Source organism: Vombatus ursinus, unplaced genomic scaffold, assembly GCF_900497805.2.
Source record: "Vombatus ursinus unplaced genomic scaffold, bare-nosed wombat genome assembly UNPS02014781.1, whole genome shotgun sequence".
Classification (NCBI taxonomy): Eukaryota; Metazoa; Chordata; class Mammalia; order Diprotodontia; family Vombatidae; genus Vombatus; species Vombatus ursinus.
In genome coordinates, this window is record NW_020954559.1 from 38,754,810 (window position 1) to 38,770,792 (window position 15,983).

The 15,983-nt window shown below is 38.7% G+C and overlaps 1 protein-coding gene across 1 annotated transcript in view; it reads right to left on the reverse strand.

Annotated features, from left to right (window-relative positions):
* Positions 1–2,534: 2,534 nt before the first annotated feature.
* Positions 2,535–15,983, reverse strand: part of LOC114046107 (growth hormone-regulated TBC protein 1-like) — a 78,693-nt gene continuing 65,244 nt past the window's right edge. The window contains exons 6-8 of the mRNA XM_027866361.1: positions 15,460–15,632; positions 15,152–15,337; positions 2,535–2,945 (exon numbers count right to left, since the gene is read on the reverse strand). Coding sequence (XP_027722162.1) covers positions 2,856–2,945; positions 15,152–15,337; positions 15,460–15,632 — 449 coding nt within the window. The 3' untranslated portion in view covers positions 2,535–2,855. The remainder of the gene's footprint in view (positions 2,946–15,151; positions 15,338–15,459; positions 15,633–15,983) is intronic.

The following is a 15,983-nucleotide window of genomic DNA, read 5'->3' on the forward strand; positions in this document are numbered from 1 at the left end:
GAACATATTCTTCATCTCTGCCTCTCAAAAACCTTATTTTTGTTCAAGACGGGTGCCATGTTCTGGTTGAATACCTCACTGATTTACATAGTTTTTATCTGTTTTCCATTTAGCTATATGCCCCCAGTAGAATGCAAGTTCTTTGAAGGCTTTCTTTTTTTTTGGTCTTTGTATCCCCAGTCCTAGCTTTAAACATTGTAGATAACTTAATGCATTTTTATTAAATTGAATTAATATGATTTATGCAGAGATACTATGAAGATATAAGCAAGAGGAGTCAGAACTAATTGGATATGGGAAGAAGGTGAAGGACAGGAGAGTTTAGAACTACTTGCAGTTTATAGACTGGGAAGATGGTGGTGCTATATCAGTAGAAAAAGCAGTAGGGTTGAGGGAGGAGTGAGGTGTTTAGCGGTTGACAGGTCACTGGCTAACTTGAAAAGTTTCAAGAAAGTGGTAGGATCAAAAGTCAGATTACAATTAATAGACAAATGAATGGTGAAGAAATGGAAGGCCAAAAGAAGTATGAATTTAGCAGTGAAAGAAAAGAGATACAGGACAGCTTGAGGGTATGGCAAGGTCAATTGAAAGTTTTTTTCTTATTTTTTTTTTGGCTAGGCAATGGGGTTAAATGACTTGCCCAGGGGCTCACAGCTAATAAGTGTCTAGTGTCTGAAGCCAAATTTGAACTCATGTCCTCCTGACTTCAGGGCCGGTGCTCTATCCACTACACCACCTAGCTGCCCGGAAGTTTTTTTTTTTTTTTAAATATGCATTACTGTATTTGCAGACAATTCAGCAAGTATTTATTAGATGACAAGCATGGTGCTAAGTGCTAGAGACAAAGAAAAAAAATCAGCCCCTGGCCTCAGGGAACTTAATATTCTACTGGGAACGAAACCAAATGACAGGCAGAGATTGAAGAAAAGAGGAAGGAAATGGTTAGTGTGGCAAGATTCTGAAGGAAATGGGATAGAATCAGACACAAGTGGAGGGGTTAGCCTCAGCCACCTCTTTCTTAAAGCCTGGGGTGAAGAAGGTAGCATGTGCTTGATAATTATTTTTAATTTTAAGGAGAAGGCTAATAAAAGACAGAGTATGAGGTGTGGAATAGGAGGTTGTGTGAGTTCATTTTGTTGGTAAAGCAGGAGGTATTATAATCTGTTGAGGGACAGGAATGTGGCACTGAGGGCTTGAGGAGCGAAGTTTGAAGCAGCTGCTTTGCAAAATTACGACAGTCAATCATGGAGGGGAAAAAATGCTATGCAAAAGAGAGGGCCCATAGGAGTTAAGGTCACATGTATTTGTAATGGACTTAGTCACCTCCTTTGGGTGCCTTTTCCTAAGGCATTCAGCAGCTTAGTGGGTTCCAAGAAAGCAGATGGGAGGGTTGATCCATGTTTAAGGTTTGGTGGGTTTGAATGGCAAAACAGGGGACAAGGGATATGAAAGACTGACAACAGTATATGACTGTTGTCCTTCATTTTTTAAGAGGACCAATGACATCACAGGGTGACATCTTCACTCATGCATGAATTGGATTTTAAGTGAGGCAGAGTTGCAAAGTCATCAGCCTATCTCTTCCAGAGTTATCGATGTCCAGCGGCAAGACAAAAGTCAGGATGACTGGCGATGGCCTAGGATTCAGTGGATAACTTTGGCATCTTTGATGTCTGACCAAGCTCAGAGGGTTCTCCAGTGCCTGTTTCAGCTGCCTTCATGGCCATTGGAACATCTGCCCATTCCTTGGGGGGGATTCTTCACATACTTGAGGCAGACACCACACTGGCTTTGTGGCCCTTTGGTTGTCTTCAGCCTGGTTTAGCCAACTGCTAAGACAGTTTTACTGCAGTGTGGCCACTGAGCATGCTGCAGCTTCTTGGAGCCACAGGTGAGAGTTGAGTGCCAGGTGGACATCGAAGGTGGATGAGCAGCCCTGAAAAGGGCTTGGCAAGCCCTCACACCAGAGCTCAAACAACTCTTTGAACAACCATACACCCTTTTGCACTGATATAAATGAAGTAGCTGGTCTTGGAGATGGTCAGCATTGCTTCTCTCCTCAGCAGTAGCACCCTTGGAGGGGCTAGAGGGCACCCTACCCTACTAAAGAGTTTATTTTTATCTTATGAGAGATACAGTGAAGTAGGGGATCTGAGCACCAACCAAACTGTTCACCCATACCTGCAGCTCATGTTTTTTTCCTCAGGCTGTCTACCCACCATCAATAAGGATGACAGGACATATTGAGTAAGACTAGGTTTCTGGGCTAATATTTAGAGAATGAATGTAGGCTACATTCGAAATTGGCATTGTTATTACAAAGATAAATGTCTAACCACAGGAAGACTAAACAAAATTAGAAGCAAAAGGTAGACAAATCAAATTATTTGTAGATTATAGAAAACATTTGAATTTCACCCTGTGGTAAACAGAATGGGCCTAGTTCACTGTTGTGCCTGTCCTTATGGGACTTCACATGGATCCACATCTTTTGAAAGCTGCTGGTTGTGTTCAGTCACAAAGAAAGAACCACATGGGTTGACATAACTTTATTTAGGTACAAATACTTATACAATGTGTACAGATAGTTTAATTTTATATTATTATTATTAATGCCCCAGATAAAAATATTTCTCTTCAGAAATCAATGTGTAGCTCACATTCTAAGTGGAAAACAGAATGACATGATTTTGAATCATTAAAAAAAAATCATTATCAAAGTTTAGTGAAAGAGTGTGAGTATACCCACACATATGAGAGAAGCAGTGAAAACTTGGTCCTGTCCACTCTGGAAGAGACAGTTCTCTCAGCCAGTGCAAATGTGGGAGGAATGTGGAGTTGAAGACATAGTTGGTTTATCCCTGAACAAGTAGCTTTTCTCTACAGCTCTTTCGAAGTTTGGTGATGGTGGCTGTGGACAAACTTCCAGGTTCTGTAAATATTTTCTGGAACAGAGAAAATTAGTTAGGAAATGGTTTGCAGGTTCTTAACCCACCAGTATTACTGGATGGAGGATTTATGGAAACAGAAGATTCAAAGAATATGAGAAGGCTTGGGTGGGCTGACATATCAGTTACCCTGATAGAGGGAGTACCCATATGGCAAGATCACAGATCCAGTAACATCCCTATCTACTCTTAAAGCTATTCACTAAGTTGAAATGGATAATTACAATTTACTAAGTGGTTCCTATGAACTGGACTTTAACAGCTTCTAGACAAATGAAAACCCGGGCAGAAGACCATGTACATAATATAGTTCATCTAATTAAGACAAAAAAATCTGTTGTTTTTTCCTGTTTTCCTAGAGCATTTGTTTCTGTATTTCTCCTTTGCCTCCATTATTCCTTACCTAACATGTAGAATTCCCTCTTTCACATAAAAAGTCAGCTTGTGCAGGGCAGAGGCTATTCCATTTAAAAAACAATTTTTTATCCCTTGGGCATAGCACACAGTAAGCATTTAATAAATTTTTACTGAAGAAATTAATGAACTCTTTAGATTTTTTAATGAATTAGTAATAGTATCAAAAGTATATACAATTAAATCTTACAAAAAGCACCCTCTTTATTCAAAATACTTTAGTTACAAAACATTAACATACTGTACTATATGTCATTGACTTGATATGAAATTGTGGGAAGGTGGCAATAAGGACCAAAAGGAGCATAGATCCACCACAAACACCCCCAGGTAAAGCTCAAAAAATGCACCAGAAGGAATAATAAGGAGAACAAAAGAGAAATAGCTCTAAGTTTCATCGTTCTGCCTAGAACCCCATAAAAAGACTGCCAGAGTGAGGATGCAGCCCAAATGCACAACAGCAGACAAGAGATCAGAGCCAGGCCCAGGACACCTTCACCTTCTGTATCTCCAGCCAGAGGAAATACCAGGGTAGCAACTGAGAAGCAAAGGACCTGGGGTCTTGTAGGAGGCTTGCTCTCAGGACAATCAGAAACATCTGACTGGGACGTTTCAGGGTCACAGCAAGAGAGAGAGTCAATTCTAGCTTCAGAATGATGCAAAGAGGAGATGGAGAAGGGGTTGAAGCCAAAACCTAAGTTAAGCAAGTTGGAGACTGAACCAAAAACCCAGGAATTCTTACAGAAGGCTGGTCCCAGTCTTGGGGCTTGTCCATACCATCCAAAAGTAGATATAGATAAATAAAGCATTTGTTAAGTGTGTACTATGTGTCAGGCACTATGCTAAGTTCTGGGGATACAGACAGAAGCAAAGCAATCCCTTGCCCTCTCATTTTAATTGGAGAGGACAGGACATTAAAGGGAAGCTGGAAAAGGAGAAGGAAGGGATATGTATCATGGAGGGGAGATTGCCAGGAAATGGTATGACGACCTGGTTCCTAGCAAAATAAGGTCAACATTCAACTATCAGAGTCAGAGGATGCAGAGGCTGAGTACAGGCTTGTATTATAAGGAAAAGAAACTAATGGCCAGAGAGGAGGCAGTATGGTTGAGAAAATGGTGGGGGAGCATTTGAGAGGAAGCAGAGTATGATGTAAACATAATGCCCCCATCCACAAATGAGATAGAGGATATGAGCAAACAGAAGAAAATGACTCAACACTTAAGGGGAAGAGAGTAACTCCAATTAAGTCCAAGGAAAGACTCAGAGAAAAGAATGTTCTGGCCACAGAAACTATTAGAGTATCTGGCAGAAAAGAAGTTAAAGATAAAATGTAATTCTAAATGAAATTACAACTAGGGAAGAAAGAATGGCAAGTGGAATTAATAGAAGGTGGTAATCTTTACCCAAGAACTGGTCTTCCTGAAAACTAGAATGACCCAGAAAGCAGTAATTATATGAGAAAACAAAACTCCAAAAGATTAAAAAAGTAGAAAAAAATATAAATGATATACTATCAAAAACAACTGACCTGGAAAACAGGTCAAAAAGACCTGATTAATAGTCTAAGATTCACCTGAATCTTAAGATTTCACCTGAAAATTCTGACCATAAAACAAAATAAAACTGAGATTCCATATTTCAAGAAATTACAATCATTGTCATCATCCTCATCATCACTACTATTTATATACTATGTCTAAATTTTATAAATTTATAGATTTATTTATATGAATACATTTTACATATTTATTAAATTTTATTACTTAAATTTTACTTTAAAAGTTACAGACTACTTTGCTGCTGGTTCTCCTCACAACAAATTTGTAAGGCAAAAAGATGTTATTACTATCCCCATTTTACAGATGAAGAAACTAAGACTTCTTAGAAGTTCATTGATTTCTCCAAAATCACATAGCTAGTGAATATTTAAAACGGGATTCAAACTCAGGTCTTTCTGACCCCCAAGTGCAACACTCTATCTATTGCACAACCTAGCTGCCTCATAAAGGAAAACTGATCTATTAGAGCCAAAGGACAAAATGAAAATAGAAATGATCCACGGTCATCTCCTGAAAGAAATTCCCAAAGCAAATGAAAAGTGGACAACTGACATTTCTCTTTTAAGGGCAAAAATAGTTTAAACTGTGTTAAAGCAATGATGAAATTGAAAGAAGAGCTGAACAAATGGGTAGTGTTATGCTATATATTCCCTAACAGACTCAAACCCCTATTTATGAAAATACAGAAGGGTTTTTTCCCCCACCAAAGCTGTACCTTAGGACAAGGGACTGATTTTCCAAACTATAAGATTCGCATGGCAAGAGCAAAATAAAACTCCAGATTAATGACAAACAGTAGTTGCATGAACAACTCAAAAGAAGGAAGAAGTATCAATGTGGGAGGATGATGTTGAGAGAGAGGACAGAAGAGGAAAGAGGGAAGAGAGAAGAAGGGAGGTAGGGAGAGAGAGAGAGGGAGGGAGGGAGAGAGAGAGAGAGAGAATAAGAATATATATGGGAAGAGAAAGAGATGGAGAGATAGATGATAGGTGAAGACAGATAGATAGATATTATACATTTACCCTGTGCCAGGCATTCTGTTAAGCAGTAGAGACACAGAATCACAGAGTTTCAGAGTTGGAAGAGACCTTAGTGGCTACCTACTCCAATCCATACTCCACAAAAATATCCTGCTTATAGTACACTGGTCATCCAGTTCAAGCTTGAAGATTTCCAATGAGAGGGAATTCACTTTTTCCTAAGGCTTCCCACTTCGTTCCACTTCTAGATGACTCTTAATTGCAAGGAAACTTTTAAATAAAACCTAAATTTGCCTCTTTGTAACTTTTACCTACTACTCCTAATTCTGTCCCATGAGGATGAGCAAAACAAGTGTAAACCCTCTTCCATGTGACAGTCTTTCAAATACTTGAAGACACCTATTGTGTCCTGCTTCCTCCCCACTCTATTTTCACTTCTTCAGGTTAACCAATTTCTCCAAATGACCCTTGAATAAAATGAACTCAAGGCCCTTCATCATTTTGGGTGACCTACTCTTGATGCTCTTTGGCTCACTGACATCCACCTTAAAATATGATTCCCATTGACCACAATAATTGTAGTCACTAGAGGACCAACTACAGCGGGTACTACCACCTGCTTATTCCTGCATCCCTGGTCTGCTTCTCGTTATAATCCAAATGAGTCAAATGACTTGAACTTAACAAGGGCATCCAGGTGCTCCTTATTTATCATGAGTATCAAAGTAGCTTCCTATTACCACCAGAATCAAATATAAAATCCTGTGTTAGACTTTTAAATTCCTTTATAACCGAGTCCCTTCCTTTCCACATAATCTGGGATCCAGCGATAATGGCCCCCTTAGTGTTCCTCAAATACAACATTCCATCTTCCAACTCCAGTTATTTTTACCAGATGTCCACCTTATCTAGAATTCTCTTCCACCTCCTGGCTTCTTTCCTTTACAGCTAAAGTCTTACCTTCTACAACAAGCCTTTCCTAGTCCTTCTTAATCTTAGTATCTTCTCTATGGAAATATTCCCAATCTATCCGATATGTATGTTTTTTTAAAATTTTATTTGTTTCAATCAGCAAAAATCCACATTCTTCCCACCCCTCCCAAGTGAGAACATAAGAAAAATAAAACCCTTTACAAACATGTATAGTCAGGCAAAAATTTCCACATTGGCCATGTTCAAAAAAATATTTGTTACATTATGAATGCAATCTTTCACCTATCAGGAAGTAGGTAATGTATTTCACCTTTAGTCCTCTAGAATTATAGCTGGTCATTATGTGGATAAGAGTTCCTAATTCTTCCAAAGTTGTTTGCTTTTACAAAATGATTGTCCATTGTGTAAATTGTTCTCCTGGTTCTATTTACTTCATTCTGTATCAGTTCTTACAAGTCTTCCCAGGTTTTTCGGAAGTCATCTCCTTTATCATTTCTTACAGCCCAATAGTATTCCATCACATTTATATACCATAACTTGTTAATTCATTCCTTAATTAATGGGCAGCCCCTCAGATTCCCATTCCTTGCCACTCCAAAAAGAGCTATAAATATTTTTGTACATCCTTAGAGGTTGTTTTGCTTAGGACTAATCCCTCCCTTAATCTACCCTTCTCTAATTCCCCTTCCCCTCCTATTTCCTCCATTGAATGAAATATATTTCTGTGTCCAATTGTGTGTGTATGTGTTCTTCCTTCCTTTTACCAATTCAAATGTGTCAGCTGCTTCTCCCACTTCCTCATTGTTTGTATAGTTGTCTACTGGAGCATCCTAATCACGTAAGATAATTTTCCCTAACCTTTCTTTCCCTTCTACCCCCTCTTCCCATCCCCAGTGTTTCCTCTTCCCCTCTCTTTCCATTCTTTTCTGAAGATCAAGACAAACCAAATCACTCCCAGGCCTTGTCTATTTAGGCTCCCTCTGTGACTCCAATGACAGGGTTTAGTAGGTTCACACCTATGTATCATCTCTCCATATTGGAATGAAAGTCATTTGTCCTTGTTGAGTCCTTTATCACTATTCATTCATGTTTATCTTTTTATGATTCTCTTAATTTCTGTGTTTGAACTTCAAAGTTTCTATGTAGCTTTAGTTTTTTCATCAGGAATACTTGGAAGTCTTCTATTTCATTAAAGGTTCATGTTTTCTCCTCTGGCATTATACTCAGTTTTGCTGGCTACGTTATTCTTGGCTGTAAGCCTACATATCCTTTGCCATCTGGAATACTGTATTCCAAGTTCTTCACTTCTTTATAGTAGTGGCTGCTATATCATGTATGATCCTACTGTGGGTCCACAGTACTTGAATTATTTTTTCCTGGCTGCTTTGTAATTTTTCTTTAACTTAGAAACTAGATTTTCACTATGATGTTCTTGGGAGTTTTCATTTGGGGGTTTCTTCCAGGAGATGACAAGTGGATTATTTCTACTTCTACTTTGCCCTATTGTTCTAAGAAATATCTGCAGTTTTCTTTTAAGATTTCTTGACATATGATGTTTAGGCTCTATTTTTGGTCATGATTTTCTAGTAGTACAACGATTCTTAATTTTTTCTCCTTTGTTTTCTACATTAGTAGTTTTTGCTATGAGATATCTTACATTTCATTTTATTTTTTCAATTTCTTGACTTTGTTTTCATGGAGTCATTGGCTTCTATTTGATCTGTTCTAATTTTCAGGGAATTTGTTGCTTGGGTAAGATTTTTAATATCTTTTGCCAAGCTATTCATTCTTTTTCCAATTCTTCCATAGCTGTCATTTCTTTTCCATTTTTTTTTTTTGCCTCAAGCATTTATAAAATATTTTAACTCTTTTTTTAAACTTTTGGTTCATCTCTTCTAGGAATTCTAGTTGAGTTTGTGCTCAAGGTGTGTTTTCTCTGAGGCTTTGCTTACAGATGTTTTGGAATTATTTTCTTCCGGTTTCTATTTATGACAACATAATAGCTATTTATAGTAGAATTCTTTTTTTATTTTTTCATTCTGCCAAGCCAACTTTCTGACTTTGGGCTTGATGTTAGGGCTGGGACTCTACTACATTTCTGGAGGGAAGAGCTTTCTTTGTGTATTGAGTGTTGTGTTATTCCAGAATTTGTGACAGACTGGAGACCTGCAAACTTTCAGGGCTCCCAAAGTGGTCTAATCAAGGGCAAAGTCTGATTGCTGCTCCCCTGGTCTGAGAGCTGCAAGACTGCTGCTGGACTCAGCTTCTGCCAGCCAGCTGGAAAGCTCCATTGGTTCAGAGTAACAGAATTATACATTTCCCTTTGGCCTGGGATTCCTGCCTTGGTTATTCTTTTGCAGGGTAGGCTAGATGCTAGAATTGAGACCTCATTCTTTTCTTGGGATCTGAGGCACACAGCTGCTGCTTGCTTGTGAACTTTCTCTTTTCTAGGTATATCACCCAGGGTCTCCCTACATGGGAATGCCAACCCTGTACAGGTCCCCTTCTCAATCCACTTTGAAGTTCTGAGAACTGGGTAGTAGACCCAAAGATACTGGTTTGGCATTGTCCCTCTCATAGTATCCCATTATGGTTCTTGCTGTGGTGCACAGCCTCTCCCAGTCCTGGAGTGCTCCCCAATTCTCCTCCCCTCTCCCAGTCCCCACTGTCCGCAGACCTCTCTGTCTGCTTACGCTGGACAGACTTTTTCTAGATTTCCCCAACAGGATTCAGTCTGATGTATTTCCAGATCTGTTTGGAGGAGTCTTATGGAGGGGAGCTCAGTTGTATTGCTTTCTCCTACTCTGCCATCTTGGCTTTGCTTCCTATCCCATATATATCTTCTTATACATAGTAATTCGTATGTTTTTTCCATGAGTCAGTGAACTTGAGAGTGGAGACTGTGTTATGCTTTTCTTTGTATCCCTAGAACAGTATGTGGCACATAGAAGGCACTCAAATTCTTGCAGACTGACTAAATGTGTAATGGTCCCTTATCCATGTTTGCTCAATAGAGTTTAAAACAACAAAATCATCTTTTTTAGGTCAACATTCCTTACTAGTTTCAGCTCATTCTGAGCTCTAGTACTCAACACCATTCTTACAGGAATATATATATACAGGAATACATATATATATATATATACACACATATATACACACATATATACACACACACGCACATATATACATATATATAATATATATGTATACACACACACACACACACACACATATATATATGTACAGGAATATAAGAGGCATTAAAGCCCTTTCTGATAATTATAGCATATGCAATTATAATTTATGGATAGAAGAATATTGCATGTATCTATGGAGTTATCTCCATACAAATTATAAGTCTAAATAACATTAGTGTCAAAGGTTTCCTCCTGGCTTGAAGGGCCTAAATACACTTTGGAACTACTTATTCTCTGACTTGTAGCACTGACAACAGTGCAACCTGGACACTTCAATATCTGGTAATCCACCAAGGGTAACCTCCAACTTCCCTTACAAGCACTCAGGTTAACAAAGCTTCCAAATACAGAATAATTCTAGTTAAATAGTGAAGTATACAGACAAGACTTTTACTCAAGCCCATAGACAGAGTCAATTGGATCCATTCTTCTATGGGTCACTATATTTCCAGAAATCTATATGGTTTCCATGATTCATAGTTCTGTCCTTGGTAGGGGCCCCAGATCCAAAATACTGAGTTTTGCTCCTAGATAGCCATGCTCTTTTCCATAGTCCTTTCATCTGCTCCCTTCCAAGTTCCCATGTGGGTCTTTTGCTCTCCTCCAGTCACTGCTCCCCTGTAGTTCCTGGTAGGTCACATGGGTCTATTATTGCTGTCACTCAATTCCATTGCTATCTTCAGTTCAACTCTTGTCTAGCAGATAGTATTTATTCTTTTCTTTTCTCTTTAAGCAACTAGCTCTTCCTTATTTGTTCTACGGAATGAATCTCAAAGTACAAAATCTTTTTCATGCTTCCATGGCTTCTTTAGATAGCTGGGGGAATTCCTTCCCTCCATTCTGGGTATAATGACTCCCTCACGGTGAATCTGCCCCACTTGCCTCTTCTACAAGTTGAACCATGTACCTCCTCTTTGCATCAGCATCTTCCAATGAGTCTTGGAGTTTAAAAGGGGCAGTCTTATTTTCTGTTTTCCCCCAACACAGAAGACCCCATGGCTTCTTTTTGAAAGCTCTCCAAAAGGGAAGGGAAAATGGGGGACCTGGTACCTATAGAGGGACAACCCTGTCCTGAGGTTGAAGATTTAACATTTAACCAGTAACTGCTGGCAAAACTAAATGAAATTAGAAACATGTTCCTAAAATGAACTAATATTTCAACAATTTAGGCTTATTTTTTCTTTAGCTTTTGTTTCTGCTATATTTCTTGCACCAATTTCCTCCCCTGATTTCTCATTGTGGCATGCAGATGACCCTGGTTCCCAAAGGCTATGCCATCATAGCACAATCTCTAGCAGGTCCTAACCAAGCTGAAAAAACTTTGAACATGAGCCTAGAGATGGAGTGATTTGTCTATTGTTAAAAAACTAGCTTACCTAAATTCGAATTATCTTCCAAGTCATAGAGGGATAGTGAGCTGCCTTAATGGAGGCATACCAACAAAATCATGTATCCTTGTAGTGCTTTGTTCATTTAGTGGGAGAAGGATTTCCGACTCTTCTGCTTATTTCATTTTGTTTCAGTTCATATAAAGCTTCCTTTGTTTTTCTGCATGCTCCATATTCATTATTTCTTAGAGCACAGCAATATTCCACTATATGTATATACCACAAATTATACTGTCATTTCTCAACTGATGGGAATCTAATTTATTTCTAATTTTTTTCTACTACTAAAAGAGTTACAATAAACATTTTTGTGTATATGGGACCTTTTGTCTTATCTTTAATCTTCTTGGGGAATATGCTTAGCAGTGGGATCTCTTGGTCAAAGAGTAGGAACATTTTAGTCACTTTCTTAGAATAATTCCATATTACTTTCCAGAATGGTTGAACTAATTTGCAGTTTCAACAATTGGCATATCAGAGTGCCCATCTTTCCATTGGCCTTCCTACATTAACTAACTCCATTTTTTGCTAGACTCTTATCTTTATTATTTTTTTTTTTTGCTTTTTGGTGAGGCAATCAGGGTTAAGTGGCTTGCCCAGGGTCACATAGCTAGTAAGCAACAAGTGTCTGAGGCCTGATTTGACTCTTTTCTTAAAAACACACATACCTAGAAACCCAATAAAATTTTTTACTGAGTACTACATTAAAGGACAGAATTAAAGACAAATACTAGGAGGACAGTCTTATTCAAATTGAAGCCATTGGTGATGCTGAATGTATGGGCTACCAGCGAAGTCCAGAGTCCCTCACTTCTATTAAGTTTTTCCTGCCAAGGAAACAGTCCTGGTAGGATGAAAGCCAACTCCTAAGGCAACTAAAAGACTGGAGGCATTAGCTTTCACTCACAGTACTGCATTGTCACTGTTGAGGAAGAAGCAGCACGAGCTGAAACTTCCAGAGGGTCTTTACAATTTCCTCGTCCCCCAGTACAAACTGGTATATCTGTCATCTTAACTTTCTCCTTTATGAAGCCACAAAATTTTTTGATCAGCCATCTGGAAGCCAAAATTAACTGAGAACACTTATGTAAGCCCCCTAGAGAACTTGGAACCTGTACTAACTTACTCTAAATAGTCCTTTAATAGGCTCTGCAGCTGACAGCCTGTTAAGGTTTGCATCTTATTTAACAACCACTCTATATACCCTATAAGAGTACTATCTGTATCTGTATTCTACTTTGTTAATCTCATTAGCATGGGGATATATCTTTTAAATGGCTACATTCTTTCTCTAAGATTGCCTCCTAATGCAGGAAGGATGTTGCAGTCTGCATTTGTGTGGGAGCACCGACACCCATGAAATCCTGCATCTCTGAAATATCACAGTATTTATTTCTCTCAAACACACCTCAAAAAAGTCACTAAGATTCTTTTCTTTTCTTCAACAAGGAATCCAATCTTCCTTTGGACAAAAGTGTCCTGAATAGGGTTGGATTACTCCAAAGAATCAGGCCAGGAAGATTTCCATGACGCCAGGCCCCTAGGCAGAGTTTCCAGTCACAGTCCTAGCTGCTCCCTCTTCCCATCCCCCTCCGTACTCTTGATCTTCTTGATTTGGCTTCTTAACTGATTGTACTAGATCTATAATGGTATACTTAGCAATACTGTGAACTCTCAATTTTAAACAGGACAAAATTAAATCCACTGAAATCTGGTCAACAATTTTAACCACTTTTTCTCCTGTCCTCCCCAGGATTTTTGAGAGATGCAACATAATAAATAAGTATTCATTTTAGCTTTCTCTCTGGAGGGTTTCTTCCCCTCCCACTGCCCCCATCCCCTACATAAAGGTAGAGTTCCTACTTTCCCTTGAGGTAGGTATGAAGAAACTGTACAAATCCACACTAGAGTACTTCCAGGGGAGAAGCCAAGATGGCAGAGTAATGAAAACCCTCAACTGAGCTCTCAACATTCCCCTCCAAACAATAAAATAACACTTCACATTGAATTCTTGTCTGTTCCTGACTATCAGACTATAATTTGGGACTAGGGGGATTATCTATCAAGTCTTTGATAATCCAGTTGCTATCAATCAATCATCAACAAGCATTATTAAGCTCCTACAAATTGGCAGGCATTGTGCTAGTTAGAGGAAATAAAAATACACAAATGAAGCAATCCCTACTCTCCAGCATCTTACATTCTATTTAGAGAGACAGGAAATTATACACACACACACACACACACACACACACAAATAAAATGTATGTATGTATATATGTGTATATCTGTATATCATAGAGGCATTAATCTCTTTCTCTCTCAACAAAAGGTCAGAGTGAGACATTCTTCTAACCCAACCCAACTTAGCAGATTGAAAAGAGAGATCTGTGATATGGGGGTGAAGGCCAGCCCAGAGCCAGTGGGGGGATACCAGTGGTGGGGCAAGGAGGTGGCTGCAGAAGCAGCCATAACTTCAGCACCCCTCAAGCTAGGGACAGTAAGGGGACCTGGCAAATGGTCAGAAAGAGGTTACAGGGACTCTTGTGCATGCACTGAATGCAGCACCGAATTCTCTTTGGCAACTCCATTGCCTATAACCATTCTGGATCATAGTTCAAGGGAGCAGAGGAGCACTTTTAGTTAAGAGGAAGGAGAAGCCCTGAGGGACAGTATCACTTTTGGTTACTAGGTATCAGGGACCTGAGAAACTGATCAATTGCAATCCCAAGAGATCAAGGGCCCTTTATCAGTAAGGACCAAAGTGCAAACCAGGAGAGCAGTGACCACATTTCTCCCCAGGTCGCACTACCTTGCAAGCACCAAAAACTTTTTTTTTTTTTTTTGATGAGGCAATCGGGATTAAGTGACTTGCCCAGGGTCACACAGCTAGTGAGTGTTATATGTCTGAGGCTGGATTTGAACTCAGGTCCTCCTGACTCCAAGACCAGAGCTCTATTTACTGTGCCACTTAGCTGCCCCCACCAAAAACTTTCAAATCCCAAGAATCAGCTCTGAAAACAGCAGTGTAAAAAAAGTCTGAAGCCTGAGACAGTTCTCCTCCCTCTCACTTCTCACCTATTTAAAAAAAAAAAAGGAAAAACAAAACCTCACCAAACTATTAATTTATCCCTTAATTTAAAATAACAAATATGCATAGTCAAGCAAAACAAAATCTTGTATTGGCCCTATCAAAAATATATTTGTCTCATTCTGTACCCTAAGTCCATCCCCTCTCTTTGAGGAAGTGGGTAGCCTATTTCATTATGGGTCCTCCAATACTGTGACTGGTCATTGGGTTAATCAGAGTTGTTGTTTGTCTCTACAATGTGATAACACCTCAATCTTCATATACTTCACCAGTTTTATTTAAAGCCCTAGAGAATATGCTGATGAGCAGTAAATTAGCTAAGCAACAGAATGGGGAGAGTAAGCAAAAGCCTTATCATTTAGATAGTTGGTGATCCCTGAATAAAGGAAGCATTGATGAAATATGAGCATAGTGTAACTTAAAATAGTATTTTTAGTAGCATAGGGATCAAGAAATTTTTAAAAATATAAACCATTCTTAGCTTATGGGTCAAACAAAAACAGGCAGATGGGCTAGATTAGGCCTGAGGGCTGCAGTTTCCCCATTTCTGGTCGGCATATTATTTGCAAAGGACATCTACTACTACAGCTTCTCCTCCTTTTAGATTAAGCATGAAACAAACAAAAAAAGCTTACCTGCATGAATGTGTGACATTCGGTGACAAATGGCCCCTTTGTGACCTGCTTAAATTTTTCACATATATCTGGGAAATTAGTGGCTTCCAAAATAGAGGCTTGGTGTTGCTTAATTAATGTTAAGGCCACACGAAAGATAATTTTTGAACCCTCATAGAATAAACAATCCCAAATTCGGAGTACCGTCTGTAGAAAAACAAAATTGGAAAAACAGACTACTGAATTGTATGCAAAATAAGTGAAATATACATTTGAGGATTTTAAAAATGCTAAGGGAATGTCATAATGAAATGCATTTAAGTCCTTACCTCTACTGGGAGTATATCAATAAATAAACAAATAAACCAACGGGAGACTACTAAGGTCCACATGACGTTGTGTCTGTCCATTAAGTTTGCTACAGATGGAATTTTCATCTTCACAAGCTCACCAAGAACTTCCTGATCCGTTTTCAGACCCATCATTGCAGGACTATAGTAATCTTTGATAGAGAGAACAGGGGAATGGAAAAAAAAAATAACGTCATTGAATATCATATATTTTTTTAAAAAGGTATATCAACTTAATCATAAAAGTCACAGGATTTTAGAGTTGAAAGGCACCTTAGTACAATTCTTTCCTTTCATAGATGAGAAAGATGAAGCCCAGAGAGTTTTAAGTATATTGACTCTTACAGAGCTGATATTAAAACCCAGACTCCAAATCCAGTATTCTTTGGACTCACAAATAGCTGCCACTTTCCCTGCTAACCTTAACACATCTCCTTTGTTCATTCAATTTTTAAAAAATAAAACTAGCACCATGGGACACACATTCAAAATGAAGACAAAAA